We start from the raw sequence: 25,451 nt of genomic DNA, 5'->3' as shown, positions 1-25,451 counted from the left end.
ATACTTTGATTCTCATAACTTGACCCAGAATAATTTTCTGTGATTCTTACATAATCTCTTACTGGTCTTATTTGTAATGCCAGCTTCTGCTATTTGTGATTAATTTTAATAGGAGCTTCATTCTCTCAATTGTAGGGGTGGATTTTCTTTTGATTTTCAATTAAATGAAAATAAGAAATGTTAACAAATTACCCTCTTAGATTTTGACATCTCTACAGAGTCTGTGTTTACTTTTTTAGGAGGCGACAGAGCATGCATGAAAAAGCTGTATATTTCAAAGAAGCCTGCTATGGGATAGATCCTTAGCACCATTTCAGAGCTGGATGGGATGGATGTGGATTTAGCACTCGTCACTGATTCGGCATGCCAGGATCTTGGTGTACATGTCAACTTTACGTGAATCCCTGTTCAGGCACTTGAACAGGTTATAAAATGCAGAATGACGTACATCTTCATCGTCGGACAGCAGGAATGGAATTGCTGACCAGTACAAGCGTTCCTCCTCCAACTTCCGTCTGAGTGGAAGAATAATCTGAATACCCAAAAGATAAATGACTTCTCGTGAGTTTTATTAGTATTTCCTTATCTTTGTCCCTTGTAATTATATTATTAATATTTGGGAATCACATACAAATGTAAAACTCTCTCGATATGGATTTTCCGCCAGCCTATGAGAAAACTATTAGGAATCTATAATGTAGAAACATAACTCAAGTTTAGATTTAACTTTCTCTTTTCTTCCTTCCCACTCTCATCCTTTGATTTGAGCAGAAAAGAGAAAGAAGACAAGTGGAACTTCAATAGCAGATATCCTGGGATACATTGAGGAAAATGCTGACCTTGGAAATTCTGTTATCTAGTTCTCCTACTCTTAAAAACATTTCAACCACCTTGCCCGGGAAGAGGCAAGCTTTTGGTGGAATTGTGTGCAATGTAAGGAAGGCTGCACATGTCAAAAAATGCACTGAAATTCTGATTCTTTTACAGTAGAATCTATCAAATGAAAAACTAGGCTCTTGCTTTATGTAGTAGGAATCTAGTATATAGAAGTCATGAATCTTTTTCTTATAAAATGGGATATTTCAAAACACATTGTGCATTACAGACATCAACTCTTTCATTCATGAACAATGCAAGAAAGCCCTAGGCAGGATGCTCACCTGGCTGAATTGTCTCGCTAAGATTGATTGAAGTTTGAATGATTTTCTACGACACTCTAAGGCACTTGATATGACAGTAACTGTGAGGTTTTCCTCAATCCGCGGGTCATAGGCTAGATCAAACAGAGGAGCATTCCAGAGATACTGTATCATGAGTATCCACTTAGTAAGGTCTTCATTCTAAGCAAACATTATAAACAGTCTCATTAAAATAATCATAATACAGTGATTTTGGTAACAGGTGATCTTTGTTCAGAGCTGCTGACCTAAAAGACTTTGGTTATTCCTATGTGTATGCAGAGATTTTTGAAGGTGGTAAAAGTTACAAAATTATAAAAGGTAAGCTGTTAGTTCACACTTCACTGAATTATTAAATATCTGGGTTATTTTAGGAATTAATTCTTCTGATGAGTTCTAATTAATAACGAATTTTCTTATTTCCTCTGAAATTCTACCACCCACTTAGTGAGTTCTTTTATGTTTGTCTATTTGCGTGAGAGAAATCTAAGTATTTTTTGACAAGTCAGTATGTACCTGCAGTACTTGACCCAGGAAAGAGGCATTCTACCTGTACCCACATCATTGTCACACAGTGACTCTTTCGTATTAATGAATCAGATGAGTCATTCGTATTGACTTTTGATTGGTAATTTGTTTTATGATATTACAACCAAGAGACAATGAAGAAGACATGACATTCCTAAACAAGTTTTCTTTCCTCAGTTGATCCTAATAGCAGCCCCCCATGCTGGTATCAGAAGAGTCTGTCTTGTTGACATGTGTCCGGGCAGAAAACGGCACAGCGTTGTCTTTAGTAACAGCATCAGTGGGATTCACAATGGAGGGTTTTCACCCCTAGTTCACTACTACTAGCAGAATTGAGCATGAAAATCCTGGGGGCTGAAGATCTCTAGTTAATATGCTTGATTTCTTTACAGCCATGAACTGTTTTCATGGTAAAGAACAGAGAACTGAGTAGGATTAAATATAGCAATACACATAAAGTGCTTAGTAAAATGTATGGCCATGTAGTAACTCTCAATAAACTTTAAATTCAAGCTTATTGAAAAATCCCTCCTCCTCCTCCTTTTTGACCTTTTCCTTTACTTGATCATTCTCATTATTAATGAACTTAACAGAGGAAAAAAATTCTGGTATCATTAAGAAAGTTGTAGAGAGAAAAAAATAGAATTTTAAGGGGGGATGCATGTGAAAATATTTTATATAATGTTAGGATGAAGGATAAAGCAGGAAATCAGAAAGGAGAGATTATAACGGTGAAAATTTGGAGCCTGCCATTAATCATTGAGGCTTGATGTGTAAACTGTGTTGTCCTCAGAACAGAGCCAATTGTTACGGCCATGAGAAGCAAAGCAATGTTATATAGGCCTTTGTGGGGGAAACTTACAAATTAAAAGGTGACAGAGGAGTCGTTGAGAATGATGAATGAGGAGGTGTCAGAGAAGTAGAAGCAGAATCAGAAGAACCTTGAAAGGCAGACGCGCTGGCTCAAGTGGTGCAGTATAGGACTCCCACGTACGAGTCGCTAGTAACAATGAGTACTCAAATCTTGGGTGTGTTTCCTACATATTCATGAATTTTGCAATCTTATATTTTACACATGGAAGTTCCCATTCATTTCCTGTTTTTGTACAGAATAATAGCTGCAATTCTGTGTCTAATGCATTGCTTGAACTAAACTTGTCTACACTGACAATTTATAGATCTGTTATTTGTTTTGCTACTACAGATCAATAGTCATCCCTTGATTTCACTCATGCTTCATCAACTGCATAAAATAATTTCTCTTCTGATGCTTACAATTCCTCCAAAATTTTCTGCATATAAAGTTACCATTACCTCTAATAATCCAAAGCCTGGTAAGCTAAATACTGTCTCATTCGATCTGGTGAAAAACCCAGGTGAAAGACTCACGTTCATCAGTTGGGCTCTTTCTATTTCTTCAGGAGCATGGAGGGGATTGGTGTGGCAGTCATTGGTGGCATTCATATACTCCGGTTTACTCTGGGAATACCTTTCAATCTGAAAGTGATCAGGAAATTAGTTGTGGTTGTTGGGCACTCAATAGATGAACCAATTACCAGAACATTAACGTTTGATAGATGTGTAATTTTTTAATGGGGGGGCATCACAAAATTTGAAAGTCATTCTTTTCCTACTTTTTCTATATATTGTCTCTATAAAAATGATTTAACATCTAACATTTCTAAGTTCAAACATTTCCCTTCTCTTTTTTATGACTATCTTTTTTTTTTTTTTTTTTTTTTGGTATTTGAACCAAATACTTTTGTTCTTTTGAACCAATACTTAGTTTTTTTTTTTTTTTTTTTACTTAGTTCTTTTGTATCAATACTTGGTGCTTCCCAGGTGACGGTAGTGGTAAAGAACATTCCTGCCAATGCAGGAGATATAAGAAGCCTCAGGTTTGATCCCTAGGTGAGGAGCATCCCTTGCGAGAGGGTACAGCACCACACTCCTGTACTCTCGCCTGGCGAATCCTATGGACAGAGGAGCCTCTTGGGCTACAGTCAGCAGGGTTGCAAAGAGTTGGAACAATGGATGTGACTTAGAATGCATACATGCACCTATATATAACCATTTAATCTCTTGTTTACTATGGGTTAGAGCCCGTTAGTGAACCCGCTCACTAAAAAGCTTAGTGTTCATCCCAGGTGCAGAATACAATGCTGTTTATGGTGACAAAATGGTACATCAGAAAAACATGACATAACATTATAGGAAATACTAAGCAATGGACTGAGAAAAATAAGAGGAGATAAATCTAACTAACACTTTGATAGAGAAAAACAAATCTTTAGCAGAACTTATGAACATTTGAAGAGATTACTTGGAAGAGTTGGACAAAAATGGAGTGTCAAAAATGGAGGATGAAACCAAAACTAGTGAGTACAAAGAACTACCTGAATTTAACAGAAATCTTTAGCACCACCTTTTATTAGCTGTCTGCTCTACTATGTGCTCCTTTATTGACCTAAAAGAATTAACATACAAATTTCAAATACCTTCATCAGAAAAAGAATAATTGTTTCCAATTGTAAATTCTGCTTCTATAGTAGCTCAAAACCTATTCACTGCAAATCTTAAAACAATAACTTGTAGCATTAAGAACACTACCAGTATTCATTTTTGTGACCAGGATTCAGGTTTGTTTAACATGTTCCATCCACCCAGTTCACTGCAGAGCAGTTCTCATTTATTGGCTATTTACTCTGAGCCTGGAGAAGAAAGCCCAGCGAGACCCTGAAGGGCCAGAAATTCAACATGCTTCCTTTTCACTAGCCCCACCTAAAAGTGCTTTAGTCAGGTAGTACTATGGACTGAATGTGTGTTCTTCAAATTCATGTGTTGTTTCCCGTATCGCCAAAGTACTGTGTTTTGAAAAGGGTTCCGACTTTTTGGCACGCCATGGTCTATAGCCCGCCAGACTCCTCTGTCCATGGGATTTCTCAGGCAAGAACAGGGAGTGGCTTGCCATTCCCTTCTCCAGGGAATCTTACAGACCCAGGGATAGAACCCAGGTCTCTCCCATTGAAGGCAGGTTCTTTACCAACTGAGCCACCAGCAAAGTCCGTTAAGGTTAAATGAGCTCTCAGGGTGGAAAACTCATCCAATAGGTTAGGTGTCTCCATGAAGCAAAACACCAGAGAACTTTCTATTCTGTCTCTGTCTGTGTGTCCTTTCCTCTGTCTCTCTACCCGAACCCCCATCCTGTGTGAGGATGCACGGAGAAGCCATCCTGGGAAGAAAGAGTTCTCACCATAGCCTCACCTTACTGGTGCCATGATCTGGGACTTCTAGCCCCCAGAACTGTGAGGAAATAAACTTCTGTTGTTTTTTCCACTGAGTCTATTGTATTCTTTTATGGCATTCCTAGCTGACAAATACATAATCATGTATTCTGGAAATTTAAAAAAAGAAAATGAATGAAAGGAAATTGAAAAAGTTAGTGCACTTCATAGGAATCTTTGAGATTTCACAATACGGATCCTATCTTCGATTTCCACATCTTATGAGCTGACGGCGTCTTTAACCTGGAGAGTGTGTTATTTGAAGTTTGGCTGAAGCAGCCCTTTTGTTGAAAGGATAGTTTGGCCCAGTCACTTACGCGAAGGTAACTTCTGGGAGCCTAGCAGGCTACAGTCCATGGGGTGCAAGTGTCGTCACGACTGAGCAACTAAACCACCACCACCACAGTACTTACAACCTCATTGAACATTATTGTAGAAAGGTTATGCATGTCGTGGGACAGGATGGAGGCACGGCTAAACGTTTTTCTAAGTGACTTCAGGCGGACGCCAAACAGGTATCGACCGCAGAGCCAGCAAAATTCACCTTGGCACAGGAGCACATTTGACACGACCAGCAGCAGGAGCAGGCAGAACGCTGCTAAAATAAAAACATGAGCCATTCTGAGATGATCTAATCACCTGAGGTTATCAAATCCATCCTGTGGAGGGAAGCCTTCTCTTTCCCTGTTGCTCTGAGCAGGAGTTGATGCTGTAGTAGCTGGGGTGGGGAAGAAGGAGCGCCTTCTGTGTGAATTTAGATGGATGGTGATATTTGCACAGATAGATAGTTGGAGAAGTAGGTTACTCCCTGCATTTTTGTATTGCTCCCTGAAGTACTTCTGTGCTCTGCAAACATTTGGAACTTAATTCTGAGCAGGAGTCTTTAGGCCATTATTTTAAGACACTTTATTGTTGGGACTCTGCAGACTCTCAGCAGTGAGGCCCTCTAGGAGTGTGTTATTTTTTCACTCTACATTGACTAGTGCTTGAATTTTAGACACTGAAATGACAAGAAGTGTACAGTTGATCTGTGTGGTTTACCATATCACGCTGGGGTAAGAGTAAACACATGACTGACTGATCACTACTATTGAGTACAGAGAGAATACTAAGAGAAAAAGGATACTGTACCTTGGATCTGCTAACTCACCTTCGTAACCCCATGCATGTCTTTGATACTTTCCCAAAAGCTTTAAAACATCTTAAAATTTGTGTTTCACAGTAACCCTATGAAATATCCTTCATCTTCACTATGTTCATCAAGTTATGTTAATGAAGATGCAATGCCTTGGAGAGGGCAAGTAATTTTCCCCAGGTCCCATTATTAGCAGATGGAGGTGACTGGGCACCAATGCAGTCATCTGTTCACTTCCTGATGTCACATCACACATGCCTGTGGGCTCTCGGTCTGTGTTTGTGTAACCAGGACCATATCAGGAGCTGTGATGACTCTGCTTAAAGCGAGAAATATTTTGTCTTTGACTGCAAAACAGCAGTGACCCTAGAACATTGGTTTTATCTGTTCTGCTCTGTCTATAAAACATTCACTGTTAACGTCTTTGACAATTATCAGTGTGGGGGCTTGTTTCTCCTGCTAGACTTTCTTCTAGGGAACTTGACAGCTCCTCTACTTTTATGCATCCTTAATCTTCTCATTATGTTTTTTTCTTCGAGACAATGGCAGGTAAATCTCCAGAAGGTCATCCAAGAACATTACCTGCTCAGCACCCAGGACCCCGTCACTGGCTCTGCGGACACAGCCTGGCCTTTCCTGACTGTGATGTTTCAGGGAGAAAATCCATCTGTCTGATCGGGAGCACATCCTGACAACCATGGGGCTTAGGTTTTGAACCATCTCCCAGAATCCCCTCTTTGATAGTAAAACTAGACCTTCAGGCTTCCATGATGTGTTGTAATATTTCAGAAATTATTCCTGGCCCTACCTTTGACCAACGGAAGCATAAAATCATAGACTCTTGTAAGCGTGATTTTATTTTATTTTATTTTTTTTCATGAGGCAGACTCCTTAGTCAGTATATCACATTTTGTATATATTATGGCACTTATATATAATTTTTATATTAATGCATTTAATTAACTTTTGCATGTTCAAATCATTCTTTTTCTTCTTTTTTTTTTTTTTTCGTTTTCTGTTATTTATTTATTTATTTATTTTCAGTAGGTTTTGTCATACATTGATATGAATCAGCCATAGAGTTACACATATTCCCCATCCCGATCCCCCCTCCCATCTCCCTCTCCACCCATTTTAATATTACTTTTCCTGTCTGTCCTTTGTAAGTAAGCAGAATTTAAGACTGATTTGAGCAAGAATTGAGTTTGGAGATGAGAGCTGATAAAATAGGGATTTTATCCTTCTGAATGAGATACCAACATGATTCTTTCTACAATTTACCAGAAGAGTGGTAATTTAATGAAGGATAAGGTATCAGCATTTACTAGGTTTTCTCTGCTCTTAGTTTAAAGGGGCATGGTATCTAAGAATAAAATGGTTATTTAAAATTAAGTGATGAAAATCAAAGAAGTGATTCTTAAAAGGAAGACACATAAGTTGAAGAAATTTGGGACTATCTCTCTCATCAACTAAAGAGCTTATTGTCACAGACAAGGAGAATAATAACTTGTGTAACATAGACCTATTTTTGTGCATATATTTCTGTGCATGTATACATGTGTTATGAATAAATATATGTTTAATTCCTACATGGAACTTTGGACCTTATAAAATTCAATTTATAAGAGGTGGTAAATATAGCAGAATACCCTAATTCCTAGTGTAATTGATCATTTGTTGGTAGATGACTAACTATATGATTTTCTTTTTCTGTTAAAGTTTTACTTGCATGTTTGCTTTGGTAGCACATATGTTAGAAAATTGGAATAATACTGACAAGATTAGCATGGCCCCCTGCCCAAGGATGACACACACATTTGTGAAGCTTTCCATATTTTTCTCTAACAACTTTGAGGAGTATGATGGGAAGGAAGGGGGAAATAGGTTCAAGAGTGAGGGGACATAGGTATCCCTATGGCTGATTCATGTTGATGTTTGGCCGAAAGCAGTACTGTATTGTAAAGCAAATAACTTTCAATAAAAAGATCAATAAGTTTAATTATTAAAACTGTTATTGGGGATCATATAACAGGTTCAGATATCCATTGTATGACTAAAGAGGATCTGACTGGAAACTAAAGGTGTCAATTATCATTGGTAGTGATTCATTAACTTTATAGGTGAATGAGAAAAGTAAGCTAACAAATACTATTGTCTGTGATTCAGTGTCACAGCAAGCTATAGTCCTGGTCTGCGTTCGCCTTTAGGCGGTATAGCGCCCAAACTTTGAAACTGAGGCCGTTCCCAGAAGCCCACAGTCATGAGTTCTGTTCAGGGTTTTATTCCTGATGCTGGAGGCTTCTGTTCGCTGGTCCACTAGCCCCAAAGCTTTCTCTTCTGAGCATTCTCTGGTTCTATCATGTGCCCAAGTCTTTGTATTTTGGTTGTCTAATTTGATTCTCTTATTCTTTGATCGGACTACCAAGTCTCTTTACGATATATTTTTCAGACCCTTGTGTGCTTTGAATTTTCTGATGCTCATTAGTGTATTTGCTTCTTTATCAGTTGTTTTATTTGCTATTATCTTCTCCCATTCTTACCAAAAGACACAGACTAGATGAATGGATACAAAAATAAGACCCATATATATGATGTCTAGAAGAGACCCACTTCAGTCCTAGAAACACATAGAGACTGAAAGTGAGACGATGGAAAAAGATATTCCATGCAAATGGAAATCAAAGAAAGCCAGACTGGCAATTCTCATATCAGAAAAAATAGACCTTAAGATAAAAGCTATTATAAGAGATAAAGAAGACACTACCTAATGATCAAGGGTCAGTCCAAGAAAAAGATAAAACAATTTTAAATATTTATGAAGCCAACATAGGAGCACCTCAATACATAAGGTAAACACTAACTACACAAAAGGGGAAATTGACAGTAACACAATAATAGTAGGGCATGTCAACACTGCACCTGTACCAATGGGCAGATAAACAAAACAGAAAATTAATAAGGAAACATATCTTACAAGGAAATATTAGAGCAAACAGACCTAATTGATATTCAGCACATTCCACCAAATGCAGAATACACTTTCTTGTCAAGTGCACATGGAACATTTTCCTCATCATGTGTCACAAATCAAACCTCAGTAAATTTAAGGAAATTGAAATTATATCAAGCATTTTCTCTGACCTCAATACTATGAGACTAGATATAGATTATAGAAAAAAGAAACTTTAAAGAACACAAACACATGGAGATTCAACCACACATTTCTAAATAATAAATAGGTTACTAAAGAAATAAGGCAAATCAAAACATTCCTAGAAACAAAGAACAATGAAAACATGATGATCTAAACCTGTAGGATGCATCAAAAGCAGTTCTAGGAGGGAAGGTTATAGTAATACAAATCCTACCTCAAGAAACACATTGAATAGACAACCTAACTTTACATATTTTTATCTCTTTTTAAATTTCTCTTATCAATGTCTTAAAGGTTTTGTATAAAATCTTTCAACACCTTGCTTAAGTTTATTTCTAAGTGTTTTATCTTTTATTGATGCAATAGTAAATTGGCTTTTTAATTTATTCAAATTTCTGATAGTTTGTTGTTGATATATAGTTAGGAAACACAGTTTTGTACATTTGAATATAGTAAACATAATGTATGCTACATCTTTAAAGAATAGACATTTTCCCACAAACAAGACATATAGATCATCAAGAGGTATATGACAAGATGCTCAGCATCGCTAATAATCAAATGAAATGCAGATCAAAAGCACAAGAGATATCACCTCATGCCTGTTTGAATGGCTAGTACCAAAAATGTAAGAAATGACAAATCTTGTAGAGGATGTGGAGAAAAAGAAGTGCTTATGCACTGCTGGTAGGGATGCATACCGGTGCAACTCCCATGGAAAAATACTGTGGAGGTTCCTCAAGAAATTTCAAAGAGAACTGTTATGTGATCCATTATCCCCCTTCTGGATATATAGTCAAAGGAAATGAAATCATTTTCTCAAACAGCAATCTGTATTCCCATGTTCATTGCAGCATCATTCACAGTAGCCTTGTAATAGGAACAACCTGAGTACCTTTCAACAGGAGAATGGATTAAAATAACGTGATGTGACATATATAGGTAAATAATATTTAGGCATGAGAAAAAGAAAGAAATCCTTCCATTTATGGCAACATGGATGAAACTGGAGGGCATAACACTTGGTAAATTAAGTCACACAAAGAAAAATACAATAAAATCTCAATTGTAAGTAATCTCAAAAAAAAATAATCTCTGAGAGAGTGGATAATATTGAGTGGTATACCGACTCAGTGGTCATGAGTTTGAGTAAGCTCCGGGTGTCAGGGATGGACAGGGAAGCCTGTGCTGCTGCCGTCCATGGGGTCGCAAATAGTCGGACCCAACTAAACGACTGACTCTTCTGAAGAGAGTGGAACTTACCTGTGTTCTCCTCAAAAAAAGCAAAAGTTAAACATGTGTGGTGATGGCAATGTTACTTAATAGAAAGGGAAACTCATTTCTAATACATGTACAAATGGGGGTGGACAGGATGACAGAGGGGTAGGTGGGAATGGGGTACAGCTCTCTCCACCAATGCATCAAAGACGTCTAAAAACACAGCAGTTCTCACAGAAGACCAGGTGAATACTGGAAGAACTCCCTGACTACTGAGGAGGAATATCCGGATTCATACAGAACTTGGTAGGACAAAAGAAAGAAGGCACAAGGAGGAAGAGGAAAGGAGTAGGAGAGCAAGTGGGACCAACTTGCACCTGGGGGTGAGGGAGCTGAAGCGCAAGGGAGAGATCCCCACGTCCATGGCCGTCCACTGGAATAAGGAGCCATTTGAAGCTGCTGGGGAGTGAACCAACTAACCTGTGACTGTCTGAATGGAGTGAGAACCACATAGACAAGCCATACTGCTGCCTTTCATACCTCGGACAGGGTTGTAAGTCCACTGGTGTCCATGGAAGCTGGGAGCTGGAGCCATGGGGACTACAGAATGATCCCAGGGTGAGGACTCCTGTTGACCGTGGGGAGTCAGCCGGATGGGATGGGATGGAGGAAATCTGCTGCATCGAATGCTTCTTAAGGAAAGCCATGAGGCCATAAAAGTAGGGTTCAACTGCCTGTGCAGTAGAGCTATCTCTTTCTGCATGGTGGTACCTGTAGGTTGAGCAATAGAGAAAGACTTCAGTGAGGGTGGTCCTTGAGTGCCTGATGCACTAAGCAATGGAGAATTTTGAATGTCTATATGCCCTACCCTACCCTATTCTCTGTCTAAACTGTGGGATTTAGCATCATAATATTTTTATGAACTTAAATTTCTTCTGGTAGAGTTTCTGGTTTACATATTAGGCTAACTGCTCACATCTGTCTCATTCTTGGTGTTTCAAGAAACTTTGAGAACCTTCCTTCCTCTCAAGGCATTACTGCCCTTTACTTTACTACCATTGCTGACTTCCCACACTTTCTCTTCTTCCCTACTATAGTCTATGTCTTTCTCTATTCGCTATAACTTTAGTAGTATGTATCCCTATATTGCTATTAATATTTATAATAAATTATTAACCCGATGCAGTAGAGTATCAAAAGGACTCCAGTTTCAACACTAGTAATAAATTACCTCCAAATTATAATCCATTAATGCTCCCATTTGAAACTGATTTTCTATTGATATATTAGTGAGGTCTCTTAACTCATTATCTTTACTAGGTGGATCAATTTTGAAATGAAACATAGAAATCAATGGAGTGGTAAACTCTGGAAATTACCTTTGTTTTGATATGCCTCTTTAGTAAGTATGCAAATATTAGTTTTGTTTTGTTTTGTTTTGTTTTCCCCTGTGAGGCTGTTCTTAGTACATATTATAGTTCACTGTAGGGTGATTTCTCTTGACTGAGGATTGTACACTGTGAACTGTAATTGTCAAACAAGTGAGTGGAGATGAAGAAAGTAATGCCAGGAAGGCATAGGCTTTTGTTGTTCTAGAAGGAAAACCTTGCTGTGTCTCTCATCTACAGTCTAATCTTCAGCTTTATTGAAACTCTTACTTTTCTTATGCTCCATTAAAAATCTGGATTATTTGGGGTTTTTTCCCCTTGAGTTGTATGTCTCATGTATTTTTGGATATTAAGCCCTTATAAAATATGTTTTTGAAATATCTTCTGTCAATGTGTAAATTGCCATTTGATTTTGTTGATGTTCCTTTCTTTGGAGTTTGATGTGGTCCCACTTGTTTCTTTTTGCACTTCTTGCCTTTCTTTTAGTGTGAAACCCAGAAACTCATTGCAAAGGCCGATAGCCAGAAGATTACCTCAATGTTTTCTTCTAGGGGTTTAATTGCTTAAAGTCTTATGTTCAACTTTTTAATCCCTTTTTATAGTTGATTTCTGTGTATGGTAAAAGACAGGGGCACAGTTCAGTTTTTCATAGGACTATCCATTTTGCCCAGTGCCATTTTTTAAAAGCTTGTCCTTTCCCCACTGGATATTCTTGGCTCCTTTTTCATAAGCTAACTGACAATATATAGGTGTGCGTTTCTTTCTGGCTTGGTTGTTCTGCTCTGTTGATATATGAGTCTGTTTTCGTGCCAGTCAATAAATATGAAACATGTTTCCTTTTGTGTCTTTTAAACTGTTTTTATGAGTGTCTTGAATATTTTCATACATAGTTCTTTCAACACCTTGCTCAAATTTATTGCAAAGTGTTTTATTTTTTGATGCAATTATAAGTGGAATATTTGTATTTCTGTAATTTCTTTAGGTGAAAGGATAGGTATCTGAGTTTTATATATTCAAATACAATATACAAAATGCATGCATTTTTTACAGAATACACTATTTTCCCCCCAAATAAGACATATAGAATGCCCAAGAAGTATATGACAAGAAGCTCAACATCACTATCAGGGAAGTGCAAATCAAAAGTACAACACATACCACCTCACTCCTGTTTAAATGGCTTTTACCAAAAAGTAAAAAGTCAGTGTGATTGAGGATGTGTAGAAAATGGAGGTCTTAATGGATTATTGGTAGGAATGTATATTGGTGCAGTTCCCATGGAATACCTTCGGGAAGTTTCTCATGAAATTTCACACTTCTGGATATATATTCATTTCTGAATATATATTCAAAGGAAATGAAATAATTATCTCAAAGAGAAATCTGTACTCCCATATTCACTGCATCAATATTGACAGTAGCTTTTTGCTGCTGCTGCTGCTAAGTCGCTTCAGTCGTGTCCAACTCTGTGGAACCCCATAGACGGCAGCCCACCAGGCTCCCCCTTCCCTGGGATTCTCCAGGCAAGAACACTAGAGTGGGTTGCCATTTCCTTTGCTGATGCATGAAAGAGAAAGCTGAAATTGATGTCCTCCGATTTATCGAGACTCCATGGACTGCATCATACCAGGCTCTACCGTCCATGGGATTTTCCAGGCAAGGGGACTGATGTGGGTTGCCATTTCCTTCTCCATCACAGTAGCCCAGAAACAGCCTATTATAGGAACAATCTAAGTATCTGTCAGCAGGTGAAGAGATTAAAACAGTGTGATGTGATATATATATATATATATATATATATATATATATATATATATATGAATTGAATTTAGCCATTAAAATAGAAACAAAGTTTCTGTTAGTGGTAGCATGGAGGGCCTAATGCCAAGTGAAATAAGTTAGAGAAAGACAGATACTGCATGATCTTAATTGTTAGAAATCTAAAAAAAAAAAAAGCAGAACTCAGAAACAGCGTGGGAAAGTGATTGCCAGGGCTTGGAGAATGGAGGAAATAGGAATGTGCTTGAAAGAAGTTATACATTTTAACATATGAAAATTATAAGGTCTGATGATCTAATGTGTAGCATGATGACTATAACTGGTAAAACTGTGTTGTATAATTGGTGCTGTCTAAGAGAGTGGAACTTACCTGTGTTTTCTTCAAAGAATAAAAGGTAGACATGTCAGATGATAGCTATGTTACTTAAGTTAATAGAAAGGGAAAATGTTTTCTAATACATATGTAAATGAGGGTCAGCACTATGGCAGATGGGTAGGTGGAAATGGCAAGTATACTGTAGTGGTTTGCCATTTTCTCCTCCAGAGACGCTTCCTGACCCAGGGATTGAACCATCGCCTGTGTCTCCTGCATCGCAGGCAGATTCTTTAGCTGCTGAGCCATCAGGGAAGTCCTAACAAAACTACCATATGACGTAGAAATTCTACTATTGGGCATACACCCTGAGAAAACCATAATTCAAAAAGACATGTGTACCCCAAAATTAATTGCAACAGTGTTTACAGTAACCAGGACATGGAAGCAATCTAGATGTGCACTGAGATAGGAACGGATAAAGAAGTTGTGGTACATCTATACAAGGGAATTTTAATTAACCTTAAAAAGAAGCGAATTTGGGTCACTTGAGCTGAGGTGGATGAACCTACAGCCTGTTATGTAGAGTGAAGTAAGTCACAAAGCGAAAACCAAATATTGTTTGTTAATGTATACGTGGAATCTAGAAAAATGGCACTGGTTAACCTATTTTCAGGGCAGGAGGTGAGGCACAGACAGAGAACAACAGGTTTGTGGACACAAAGGGGAGGAGAGGGCAAGTTGAATTGAGAGAGTCGCACTGAAACACAGTACATTACCATCCGTAAAATATTACCGACAGCTAGCGGGAAGTTGCTCTATGACACAGGAAGCTCACCCCGTCTGTGTGACCACCTGGAGAAGCGGGACGGGGTGCGAGTGGGGGGACTCAAGAGGGAGGGGGTATATGTACACTTATGGCTGACTCACATCATTGTACAACACATTTTAAAGAAATTATACTCCAATTAAAGATAAATTTAAAAAATAGTATATAGATCTATCAAAATTTCATGTTATATACTTTAAATATCTTACAGTTTTATTTGCCAATTCTGTCTCAAACAATACTCTGCTTGCTAGTCACTATTCATGACATTTGATTTATATATGTTGGTGTCTACATGGGAAAAAAAAAAAAAAAACACTTTGCAGTATCTACTGAGAAAGGCAAAATGGGGACATTTTTGATACTTAAATATCACTTAAGCAAAAGGATTGATAATTAAGTAGTTTCAGTGGGTGAATAGCACCTCAACCTCACAACTAAAAGAATAAAACTGCTAAAAAAAATAGTCCCTCAGCAACACAACCAAAAAAATAAAACTGCTAAAGAAAGAGTTGTTGGTATCTTTCCAATATAGTGGCTTTAACTATGAACCTTGGAGTCCTGTAGCCCTTGTATAAACTCCCACTCCACTACTCACTAGCTCTGAATCTTTAGGCAAGCCTTATTTTACTTCTCTCCATAATGCCATTCAAACTAGTGTCCAACTCATGGAGTTGCATAAGAATTAATAAATATATTGCAAAAAAAAAAGTCAGAGAAAGACCAGAAGAAGATAAATGCTTGACCAATGTCTGTCACTTCACATTTTCTTATTGCAAGTTACAATGAGGGAACCTTGTCAAGCAAACCAGCCACTTAGCTGTGTAGTGACGGGCTCAGCCTCATCCAAAGGGAAGTCTGGACTTTGCCCTTGTTTCCTGGAAGTTCCTCTCTAAACCCTTAGGTTGATTCATCTGACAAAGAGTGACTAAAAGTGTCAAAGGTTGACACTGAGAAAAGTGCTTTTCTTTATGTGAGGGTCTTGGACCAGCCTGATAGAGATGTCAACAGTGTGATTTAGAGTAAAAACTTTGGGCCACAAGAATGATGCGACTTAGGATGGGGGTTTTGGTCATGTAGTATCAGCTGCACCTCTAGAGAGGTTTGAGCCTGAGATCAGCTGTATGGACCATCAATCATGCCTTGGCAATGAAGCCCCAGTAAAAACTCCAGACACGAAGCCTGGAGTGAGCTCCCGTGTCTGCAAGTGCTCACTGCTGGCACATCGGTGCTGGGAGCACAGAGCTGCCCATGACACCCTGGGAAGAGGAAACCAAGTTCCATGTTTCACATTTCCTTTAACCTATATGCCTTTTCCTGGGCAGTTTTTTATCTGTATCGTTTAAAAAGCTGCAATCCCCTGGATATATACCAAGAGAAAATCATACTTTGTAAAGATGCATGCACCTCAGGGTTCCTTGTTTCATCAGGGCTTCACTGGGGGCTCAGATAGTAAAGAATCTACCTGTAGTAAGAGACAGAGAAGGAAATGGCACCCCAATTCAGTACTCTAGTCTGAAGAATTCCAGGGACGGTGGAGTCTGGTGGGCTACAGTCTATGTTGTTGCACAGAGTCAGACACGACTGAAGCGACTTAGCCCCAGCAGTACAAGAGACCTGGGTTCGATCCCTGGGTTGGGAAGACTAAGCATAGCAGTGTTCATTGCAGCACTGTTTACAATAGCCAGAACATGGACACAACCTAAATGCCCCATAACAGAGAAATGGGCAAAGAAGATGTAGTGCAGATATACAATGTAATGTTACTCAGCCATAGGAAGGAACAAAATAATGCCAGCAGAAGCAATATGGATATTGCTTCTGGATATTTTCATACCAAATGAGGCAAGTCAGACAGAGAAAGACAAATGCATATGATATCACTATTGTGGAATATTAAAAAATGGTACAAATGAACTTATTTGCAAAGAGGAAGACAGTCACAATGTAGAAAAATATCTTCTGGTTCCAGGGCAAGTAGGGAGGGATGAATTGTGACATTGGGATTGACGTGTACACAGTAATATATATAAGATAGATAACTAATAAGGACCTATGTGTAGAAGAGGAAACTCTACTCAACTCTCTGAAATGACCTACTTGAGTTCAGTTCAGTTCAGTCACTCAGTCGTGTCCGACTCCTTGTGACCCCATGAACCACAGCACGCCAGGCCTCCCTGTCCATCACCAATTCCCAGAATGCACCCACACTCCTGTCCATTGAGTCGGTGATGCTACCTAACCATTTCACCCTCTGTCATCCCCTTCTTCTCCTGCCTTCAATCTTTCCCAACATCAGGGTCTTTTCAAATGAGTCAGCTCTTCGCATCAGGTGGCCAAAATATTGGAGTTTCAGCTTCAAAATCAGTCTTCCAATGAACACCCAGGACTGATCTCCTTTAGGATGGACTGGTTGGATCTCCTTGCAGTCCAAGGGACTCTCTAGAGTGTGCTCCAACACCATAGTTCAAAGGCTTCAATTCTATGGTGCTCAGCTTTCTTTATAGTCCACTCTCACATCCACACATGACTACTAGATAAAACATAGACTTGACTAGATGGAACTTTGTTGACAAAGTAATGTCTCTGCTTCTTAATATGCAGTTAGTTGGTCATAACTTTCCTTCCAACGAGGAAGTATCTTTTAATTTCATGGCTGCAGTGACCATCTGCAGTGATTTTGGAGCCCAAAACAATAAAGTCAGCCACTGTCCAGTTTCCCCATCTACTTGCCATGAAGCGATGGAATGGGATGCCATGATATTACTTTTCTGAAAAGCTTTAAGTCAAGTTTTTTGCTCTCCTCTTTCACTTTCATCAAGAGGCTCTTTAGTTCTTTACTTTCTGCCATAAGACTGGTCTTGTCTGCATATCTGAGGTTATTGATATTTCTTCCAGGAATCTTGATTCCAGCTTGTGCTTCATCAGCCCAGTGTTTCTCATGGCGTACTCTGTATATAAGATAAATAAGTAGGGTGACAATATACAACTTTGACAAACACCTTTTCCTTTTTTGGAACCTGTGTTGCTCCATGAGAAAAGAATCTAAACAAGAGTGGATATATGTATATATATATATATATATACAAGTTATTCACTGTTCAACAAAAACTGACATTTATAGCATTGTAAATCAATTATACTTCAGTAAAAATAAAAAATGAGTTAAAAATAAATCAAAGATCTGGAACAAACCATAACCACATCTATAACAGCTTTCAGTGAACTCTTAGAGTCCTAGCTGATTATGGAACCCAAGAATGGGCCTGGGAGATCCCCAAACTTGTAATTGCTATCAGAAGGTAGTAAAGTCTTGAGTGTGGACTTTCCACTCTGAAATTTGTATCTGTCAAAGGCCCTTTTCTTCATATGCACAGTCGTGATATCATCATGTTGGTAAAATGGTACTTTGTCTAAGAACTCAGTAATTAACTCATATTTCAAATAGGAACATGTATAGGAGGGGGGAATCCTCAATGACTGTTAACGACGGAAGACGCTGGAGATACTCATATATTGTTGTAAAATCCATCACGGAGTTTGCCATCTCACATCCTCCACCTGGGGCTGCTGGTCCTTATTCAACTCCCATAGTCCTTGGCTTCCTATCAGCACCACAGAGCATTCAGTACGCATGAGGCATTGGGTTACCTTAGACAAGTCAGTCTCCTCGTTGGGTGCCATGGTCTAAATGCTTGTGTTCTTCCAAAATTCATATGTTGAAAACCTAATCCCCAAAGTGATGATTATAGGAGGTGGGACCATTGGAAAATGGTTAGGTCATGAGGGCAGAGCCCACATGAATGGGATTAGGGCTCTTGTGAAAGAGGCCTGAAATACTTGCTCATCCCTTCTATTCAGAGATAGGTCCTAGAAGAGGCCCTCACTCACTCAACCATGCTGGCACCCTGATCTTGGATTCTAGCCTCCAGAACAGTGACAAATAACGTGGTTTATAAACCACCCAGCCTCTGAAATTTTGGAACAGCCACCTGCATGCACTAAAACACTGGAGGGGAAGACCCAGAGGGATCGGGGAGAGAGGGAAGTGGGAGTGGGGATCAGGATGGGGAAGACATGTAAATCCATGGCTGATTCATGTCGATGTATGACAAAAACCATTATAATATTGTAAAGTAATTAGCCTCCAACTAATAAAAATAAATGGAAAAAAATTTTTTTAAATAAATAAATGGGGAAAAAAAAAAAAGTCAATCTTGTTTTCCCTTCCAAGGTCTTGAATGTGGAACAGGTAGCATAGATATTCAATTCCAAAAAAGTGTCACATGATAACATATTCCATAGAATTGCATGTTTCTTTCAAATTGCACTTCTTTGACATGCTCACATGGGAACATATTTTCTTAGAGGTAATTAACATTTAAACCTATAGATTGTGGATTGTATGCGATCAGTTGAGGCCTTAAGAGCAAAGAAAGAAGTTTCTCAAAATAAACGCAATTCAGCCTGAAGACGGCACCATTACTGGTAGCCCAATCTCCAGTCTGTCAGCCTAAAGATGAAGCAAATGCACCCTAAGGCCTGTCACCGGGCTCTCATCAGAATGCTAAAATAACTACCCTTTGACTTGGAAAACCTATCTTTACTTCTCTAGGGCTTGATTTTCTCCACTGGAAAAGGAAAATTAGAGTAGAAAATCCTTTACCTTTCCAAAGATTATGCAAATCTCTGTATAAAACATGATTCCAAACTGAGGTTTGTTCTTTTTTCCTAAAAGAAAATTATCCATTGGTTGATCAGCTTCCCTGTTTGGATCTCTTATACTTCTCATTATCTGCTCTATCTCACAATGTATTTCTCTAGCTTAGTTTTAAGAACAAATCATTGATAGAAATAATTACTTGCCTGTTATGGAATATCAGTTTTATTTTTGATCTTCCATTGACAAGCAGGAGTTGTAGTGAAGCACACTAGTGAGAGAAACTGTTTCTAAATGTCAGTATGTCAACTTGAGAAGTTTGCTGTGTGTAGTTGCTCTGTCCTGTCCAACACTTTACGACCCCACGGACTGACGACCCAATGGACTGCAGCCCGCCAGGCTCCTCTGTCCATGGGGATTCTCTAAGTAAGAATACTGGAGTGGTTTGACATGCCCTCTTCCAGGGATCTTCCTGAACATGGATAGAGCCCAGGTCTCCTGTACTTCAGGCTGACTCTTTACTGTCTGAGCCGCCAGCTCCTAATAAAATGGGTCTTGAAGTATAGAGAGGATGAGTGATTTGTCTACTTTTGTTTCCTGCAACAGTGGGTTATTTTCCCAGCTAACATATAAGTCCCATGTCTATTTACCTGAGCACTATCTAGAATGCAAGTTCTCTCTAAAAGTAAGATACTAACACAAAAGGAACTTTTATCTGGAATAGCAGTTAAGATTTTGTCCAATTGTCAGTTTATCCAAAATACTGGAGGCTGGCTATTAGTTTTTAATTATAATATTTACCTCAGAAAGAACAAATGGCTGGCCAGTTTCTGCCATGTTTGATACTCAATAATGGTGAAACAGATCACCAGCCCAGGTGGGATTCATGAGACAAGTGCTTGGGCCTGGTGCACTGGGAAGACCCAGAGGAATCGGGTGGAGAGGGAGATGGGAGGGGGGATCGGGATGGGGACTACGTGTAACTCTATGGCCGATTCATATCAATGTATGACAAAACCCAATTGAAATAAATAAATAAATAAAGGAGAAATTGAAAAAAAAAAAAGAATAACTTCAGGGCAGTTGGCGTACCCATGTAGCCCCAGGGGAACTGAATTAAAGAAGTGGCGATTGGTGTTGTTCAGATAATTAACTATAATGTAAGTCAAATGTGATCAGGGAGATAAAAATGGTGAGAATGAAATTAGGAAGCCATCAGGAAGAAGATGGCACTTTCATCTAGGAAAAGCAGGTAACAATTCATCAAGGCGGTGAATTTCTTTTGTACCTTCAAAGAGAGATTAGGTGTCTGTGTACAATGTAAGAATATTTGATTTGTAGGCTCTCCTTAAAGTACTTTTATCTGTCATGATCAGAGAGTACAGCTAAGAAACTGAACTCCTCTAGCAAAATTAAGAATCCTATGGTAAAAAGTAGACTCAAGTGGCAGGTTCAGAGCATTGTCTCTAGTTCTGTCCTATTCACCTTTTAGTCAGTGACTCAATTATCACATTATCTTAGGAGAGGAAACTCTGATGACTATTGTATGTGGAATAAAAGACCAAACATCCAGTGCTTTCCATCTAATAGGGTAACAATTAAAAGCAAATAAATCCACAGTTCTGTGAAAGAAACTCGCTCAGTAGTGTCTGACTTGTGACTCAATGGACTCTAGAGTCCACGGAATTCTCCAGGCCAGAATACTGGAATGGGTAGCCTTTCCCTTCTCCAAGGACTCTTCCCAACTCAGGGATCACACCCAGACTTCCCACATGGTAGGCAGATATTTTACCAACTGAGCCACAAGGGAAGCCCCCACAGTTCTAGTTCCATAATTTTGTCCAAATAATTAGGGTATGAAGATTTGGGTGGGAAAGAAAGACCTCAATGGTTTTAGTTCACTGTATGCTCTGAGAGCAGCATCAAAAATTCACTGGAATTTAACTCTGCCCGAATGAAATGTTTCATTGAACAAACACCTAATGAAGGCCTGCTGGGTGCAAAGAATGGACAGTAGAGAAGAGAACACATGTGGACTTTCTAAATTAGGACTTAAGTTTTAATAGAAAAGGAGAAATGAGGGAAATTTCAAAGTTAAATGTTGCATCATAATTGGGACATGTGTCAAGAGGGAAAAGCACAGAATGCCATATGTCCTCATAACAAGGAGACCTGAGCTGTCTCAGAATCACGAAAGGCTGCTTTGTGGAAGTGGTTTTCACTGAGATCTGAAAGATGTCGGGGAAGTCATGAGGTGAAAGAGCTAGGGTCTTCCAGGGAGAAGAAATGGCTTTGATAAAGAGCTTTAGCCATAAGTGAGAATATAGAGTGAGAAGAACAGACATGCCAGGATTGAACCTTCAAGGAATTTAAGTTATTTGGTAAAGCTTATGCTAACTGTACACTGAATACAAGGCAGAATATGATCACTTCTGTGAAAGAGATAAGAATCAAGTTTTGCAGAGCATAGGAGATATTTCCATTTCCCGGGTAATTCGGTAAAGTTTCCCCTAAACCTAGGAAATGTGGTTTCTATTGCTGCTTTTGCATCGAGTTTTATGTTTAGATAAGTGACTTAATCATTTTTGGATTACTTATATATACTTAATATGGGAGGATGTCTAGATAATGTCCAAGATTTCTTCCATTTCTGAATATCCAGTGAATCCCACTGGTTATTATCTGGAATAAAGAAAACCCTTTTATATACCAAGAGTAATGGCTGAAATATCTACAATATTATATAAAAAGCATTGAAATTCTTGTTTTTTTTTTCTTGTTCAGTTTTTTTAAATATAATTTCCAGATAAAATGGCAAGATGTTTAAAGTATACATGACAATTTAAATAGGTATACATGATTAACGGATTCCTTCATTTATTTAATTAACATATCTGTTCATATCACCTCACATACTTACCTTTAAAGATCTTTTTGGTGAGAACTTTTAAGTTTTCCACTCTTACATGTGTGCTAAGTGACTTCAGTCATGTCCAACTCTTGTGACCCCATGGACTATATAGCCTGCCAGGCTCCTCTGTCCATGGGGATTCTCCAGGAAAGAATACTAGACTGGGTTGCCATGCCTTCCTCCAGGGGATCTTCCTGACCCAGGGATTCACCCCATGTCACTTATGCATTCTGCACTGGCAGGAGGGTTCTTTACCACTAACATCACCTGGGAAACCCCCACAAATGTCAATAACACATTACAAACCATAGTCACCATGTTACACATTAGATCCTCAGATCTTATTCGTTATCTTAAAGCTTAAATTTTGTGCACTTTTACCAAATTCATTCTTAAATCATTGATTTCTCAGCACTTATTTTTACATGACCTGAGACATGTTCTTGTATTTATGATTCTGGAGTCAGAAAAAAGATGTACCCTCCTTTTTTAACAGTTTAGCATTAGATCTTTGAGGGACCCTCTTTATCTAGCAGCTCCATAGCCACCCCTATCATTGTCAGAAATCAAGATGATTTACACAGATAAGGAAAATAAAGGAAACTGGCTTCCCTGGTGGTGCAGATGACAGAGAATCTCCCTGCAATGTGGGAGACCTGGGTTGCTACCCTGGGTCAGGGAAGATCCATTCAGTAGGGAATGGTTACCCACTCCACTATTCTTGTCTGAAGAGTCCTTTGGACAGAGAATCCTTGTAGGCTACAGTCCATGGGGATCGCAAAATGTCAGACATGCCTGAGCGACTAACACACAATTGACTTTAAGGATTTGGAAGCTGTAGGAGCTCAGGAAATCTTAAAAGGAAAAGCAAAACTCTTTGAGACATGCAACAACAGGGGTGCATGAACACATTTAGGGCCACAGGGCAAAGAAGAGAATGGATATTGCAGTCTCTAAAGAGTATTGTACATGGCTGCAGCTAAAAGCGAGGGCCTCTGACCAGAGCTCTGGACTTCAGTGGAGAGATTTGGCCACTGCCCAGCAAGAAAGGAGTCAGAGGAAAGAATCAATCCATTAATTTCTTTCTCCACTGACTCACCAATTTCTTTTGTCCACCACTGGCAAAACTCAAGTAGAAGTCAGAGGCCAGGAGAGCTAGAGGGATAAAGTCTGACCTTCTCAGCCTCCAAAGGTTCATAACATAATAGAAAATGATCAAGAGGGCTCCTCAGGGGCAAATAAAGAATATCAAACACACCCACCATTTCTTTGTAGTAGATATGTTTTGTTTATCTTATGAATCTAGTTGCAGTGATTTTTGCTAGACATTTAAAATGACTGGGTAGGATTAACTTGAATGGGAGAGGTCAGCTTCTGATTTGACCTAGACTCGAGGATTTGTCACTGAATTTCTGGTATGATAATATTCTTACTGGGACCCTAACTGTGATGCTGGGAGGGATTGGGGGCAGGACGAGAAGGGGACAACAGAGGATGAGATGGCTGGATGGCATCACGGGCTCAATGGACATAAGTTTGTGTAAACTCCACAAGTTTGTGATGGACACGGAGGCCTGGTGTGCAAAGAGTCAGACACGACTGAGCGAGTGAACTGAACTGTCTGTATACATGATTCACCTAAACCCTTTGAAGAGATAGGTAATGTGACCAGACTTAGGAAGGGACCAGAAACTATCAAGAGATATTTTTATACATTGTTGAATTCATTTGGTTAATTTGTATGTGTGAGAATGAAAATTTTAATTCCAAATTTGTGAGAGACGTTAGTCTGAAATTTCATTTTTGTACTGCCTTTGTGTGAGTTTGATATAGAGCAATACTGGCCCCATCTAATTAGTTGGGAATGGTTTCCTACTCTTTCATTTTCTTGAATAGATTATGTCAAATTGATCTTAATTTTAACATATTTGTTAGAATTCTCTGGTCAAACTATCTTGGACTGATGATTTGTTTTTCAAAAGTTTTATGTCACAGTTTCAATCTCAGTAAAGTGTATAGGAGTATTTATATGATGTATCTAATTTTGCTTCAAGTATTTTGAGATTATGTTGTTTCATGTATACATATTTAGGATTATTATGTGTTCAAGCTGGATTGACTCTTTTTTCCTTATGTAATGTCCTTGTATTCCTTTGTACTTAGATATTTTCTTTGCTCAAAGGCTACTTTATCTAATATTCATATGTGCTTTTATCCTTTTAATTTCCAAATATCCATGCCATTATTAAATTTCTCAGGCTTTCCTGGTGGCTCAGACAGTAAGGAATCCACTTGCCTTGTGAAGACCTGGGCTCAATCCCTAGGTTGGGAAGATCCCCTGGAGAAGGACATAGGAATCTGTATTCTTGCCAGGAGAATTCCGTGGACAGAGGAACCTGGTGGGCTACAGTTCATGGGGTCACAATGAATCAGACACAACTTAGCAACTAAACCACCACCTGGTGTTCCTTCACATTTATTCCTTGAGAGGAACAGTCCTATTCAGGCTGCCTTCTGATGCTAGGTTGGAGGTCAGGAATGCTGGGCCTGGGTTGTCTTCTGTTACATGCTGCTGTGTTTCTTATCCATTCTTCAGGCCCTAAACTAGTTCACCTTCTTCTGGCCTACTATAAAAGGTCCCTTTAGTGGTCTCTACTTATTTCCAGAATAAACAGAGGAGTGGGCACAAAGAGATCAAGGTCATCGTGTCTGAACCAGAAGCCCAAAGTGTGTTTTGGGGAAGAGATTTCATGGAGGCAAGTTGAGGAGGGAAGTGGAAAGGAGTCCACAGTAGGCTGGAGATGAAAGTCATGGAGTCCCTTTCTTTAGAAGTCATCAGAAGCTGAGAAAGTATTTTTCTAGATTACATGTATATTCGGCTCTGAGTGAGTACACTTTCTGTTTCAGCAAACTGTAAGTCTTCTGTATTTTTTCATTAATTTTCTTTACAAATGCATATATAAGTAATTATATCCATATGGCATTTTATTTATTCTTCTAAGACATTTCAGTTCAGTTTGGTTCAGTCACTCAGTCATGTCCGACTTTTTGTGACTCCATGAACTGTAGCACGC

The 25,451-nt window shown here is 38.8% G+C and overlaps 1 protein-coding gene and 1 non-coding gene across 2 annotated transcripts; one reads left to right on the top strand and one right to left on the bottom strand.

Moving 5' to 3' along the window:
- Positions 1-340: 340 nt before the first annotated feature.
- Positions 341-11,092, bottom strand: LOC122429569 (chorionic somatomammotropin hormone 2-like). The gene is made up of 5 exons (XM_043449998.1): positions 11,038-11,092; positions 5,404-5,585; positions 3,096-3,203; positions 1,161-1,340; positions 341-532 (listed from the first exon to the last, which is right to left on the bottom strand). Exons 1-5 carry the CDS (start codon positions 11,090-11,092, stop codon positions 341-343), a joined length of 717 nt encoding a protein of 238 aa, XP_043305933.1.
- Positions 7,859-7,964, top strand: LOC122430185. The gene has a single exon (XR_006266265.1). It is a non-coding gene; the product is annotated as a U6 spliceosomal RNA (small nuclear RNA).
- Positions 11,093-25,451: the final 14,359 nt, after the last annotated feature.

This window comes from Cervus canadensis, chromosome 28 (genome assembly GCF_019320065.1).
Source record: "Cervus canadensis isolate Bull #8, Minnesota chromosome 28, ASM1932006v1, whole genome shotgun sequence".
Lineage (NCBI taxonomy): Eukaryota > Metazoa > Chordata > Mammalia > Artiodactyla > Cervidae > Cervus > Cervus canadensis.
Note: the sequence above shows the minus strand (reverse complement) of the source record. Positions and strands in the feature narration are given on the sequence as shown.

Excerpts from the sequence above, each read along its gene's own strand:
- LOC122429569 (XM_043449998.1), bottom strand. The coding sequence starts at position 11,092 with ATGGCTCCAGCTCCCAGCTTCCATGGACACCAGTGGACTTACAACCCT. Across the intron at positions 3,204-5,403 it reads CAATAATGTTCAATGAGGTT|ATTGAAAGGTATTCCCAGAG; the intron begins GTAAGTACTGTG and ends GATCACTTTCAG. Across the intron at positions 533-1,160 it reads TAGCGAGACAATTCAGCCAG|ATTATTCTTCCACTCAGACG; the intron begins GTGAGCATCCTG and ends TTGGGTATTCAG.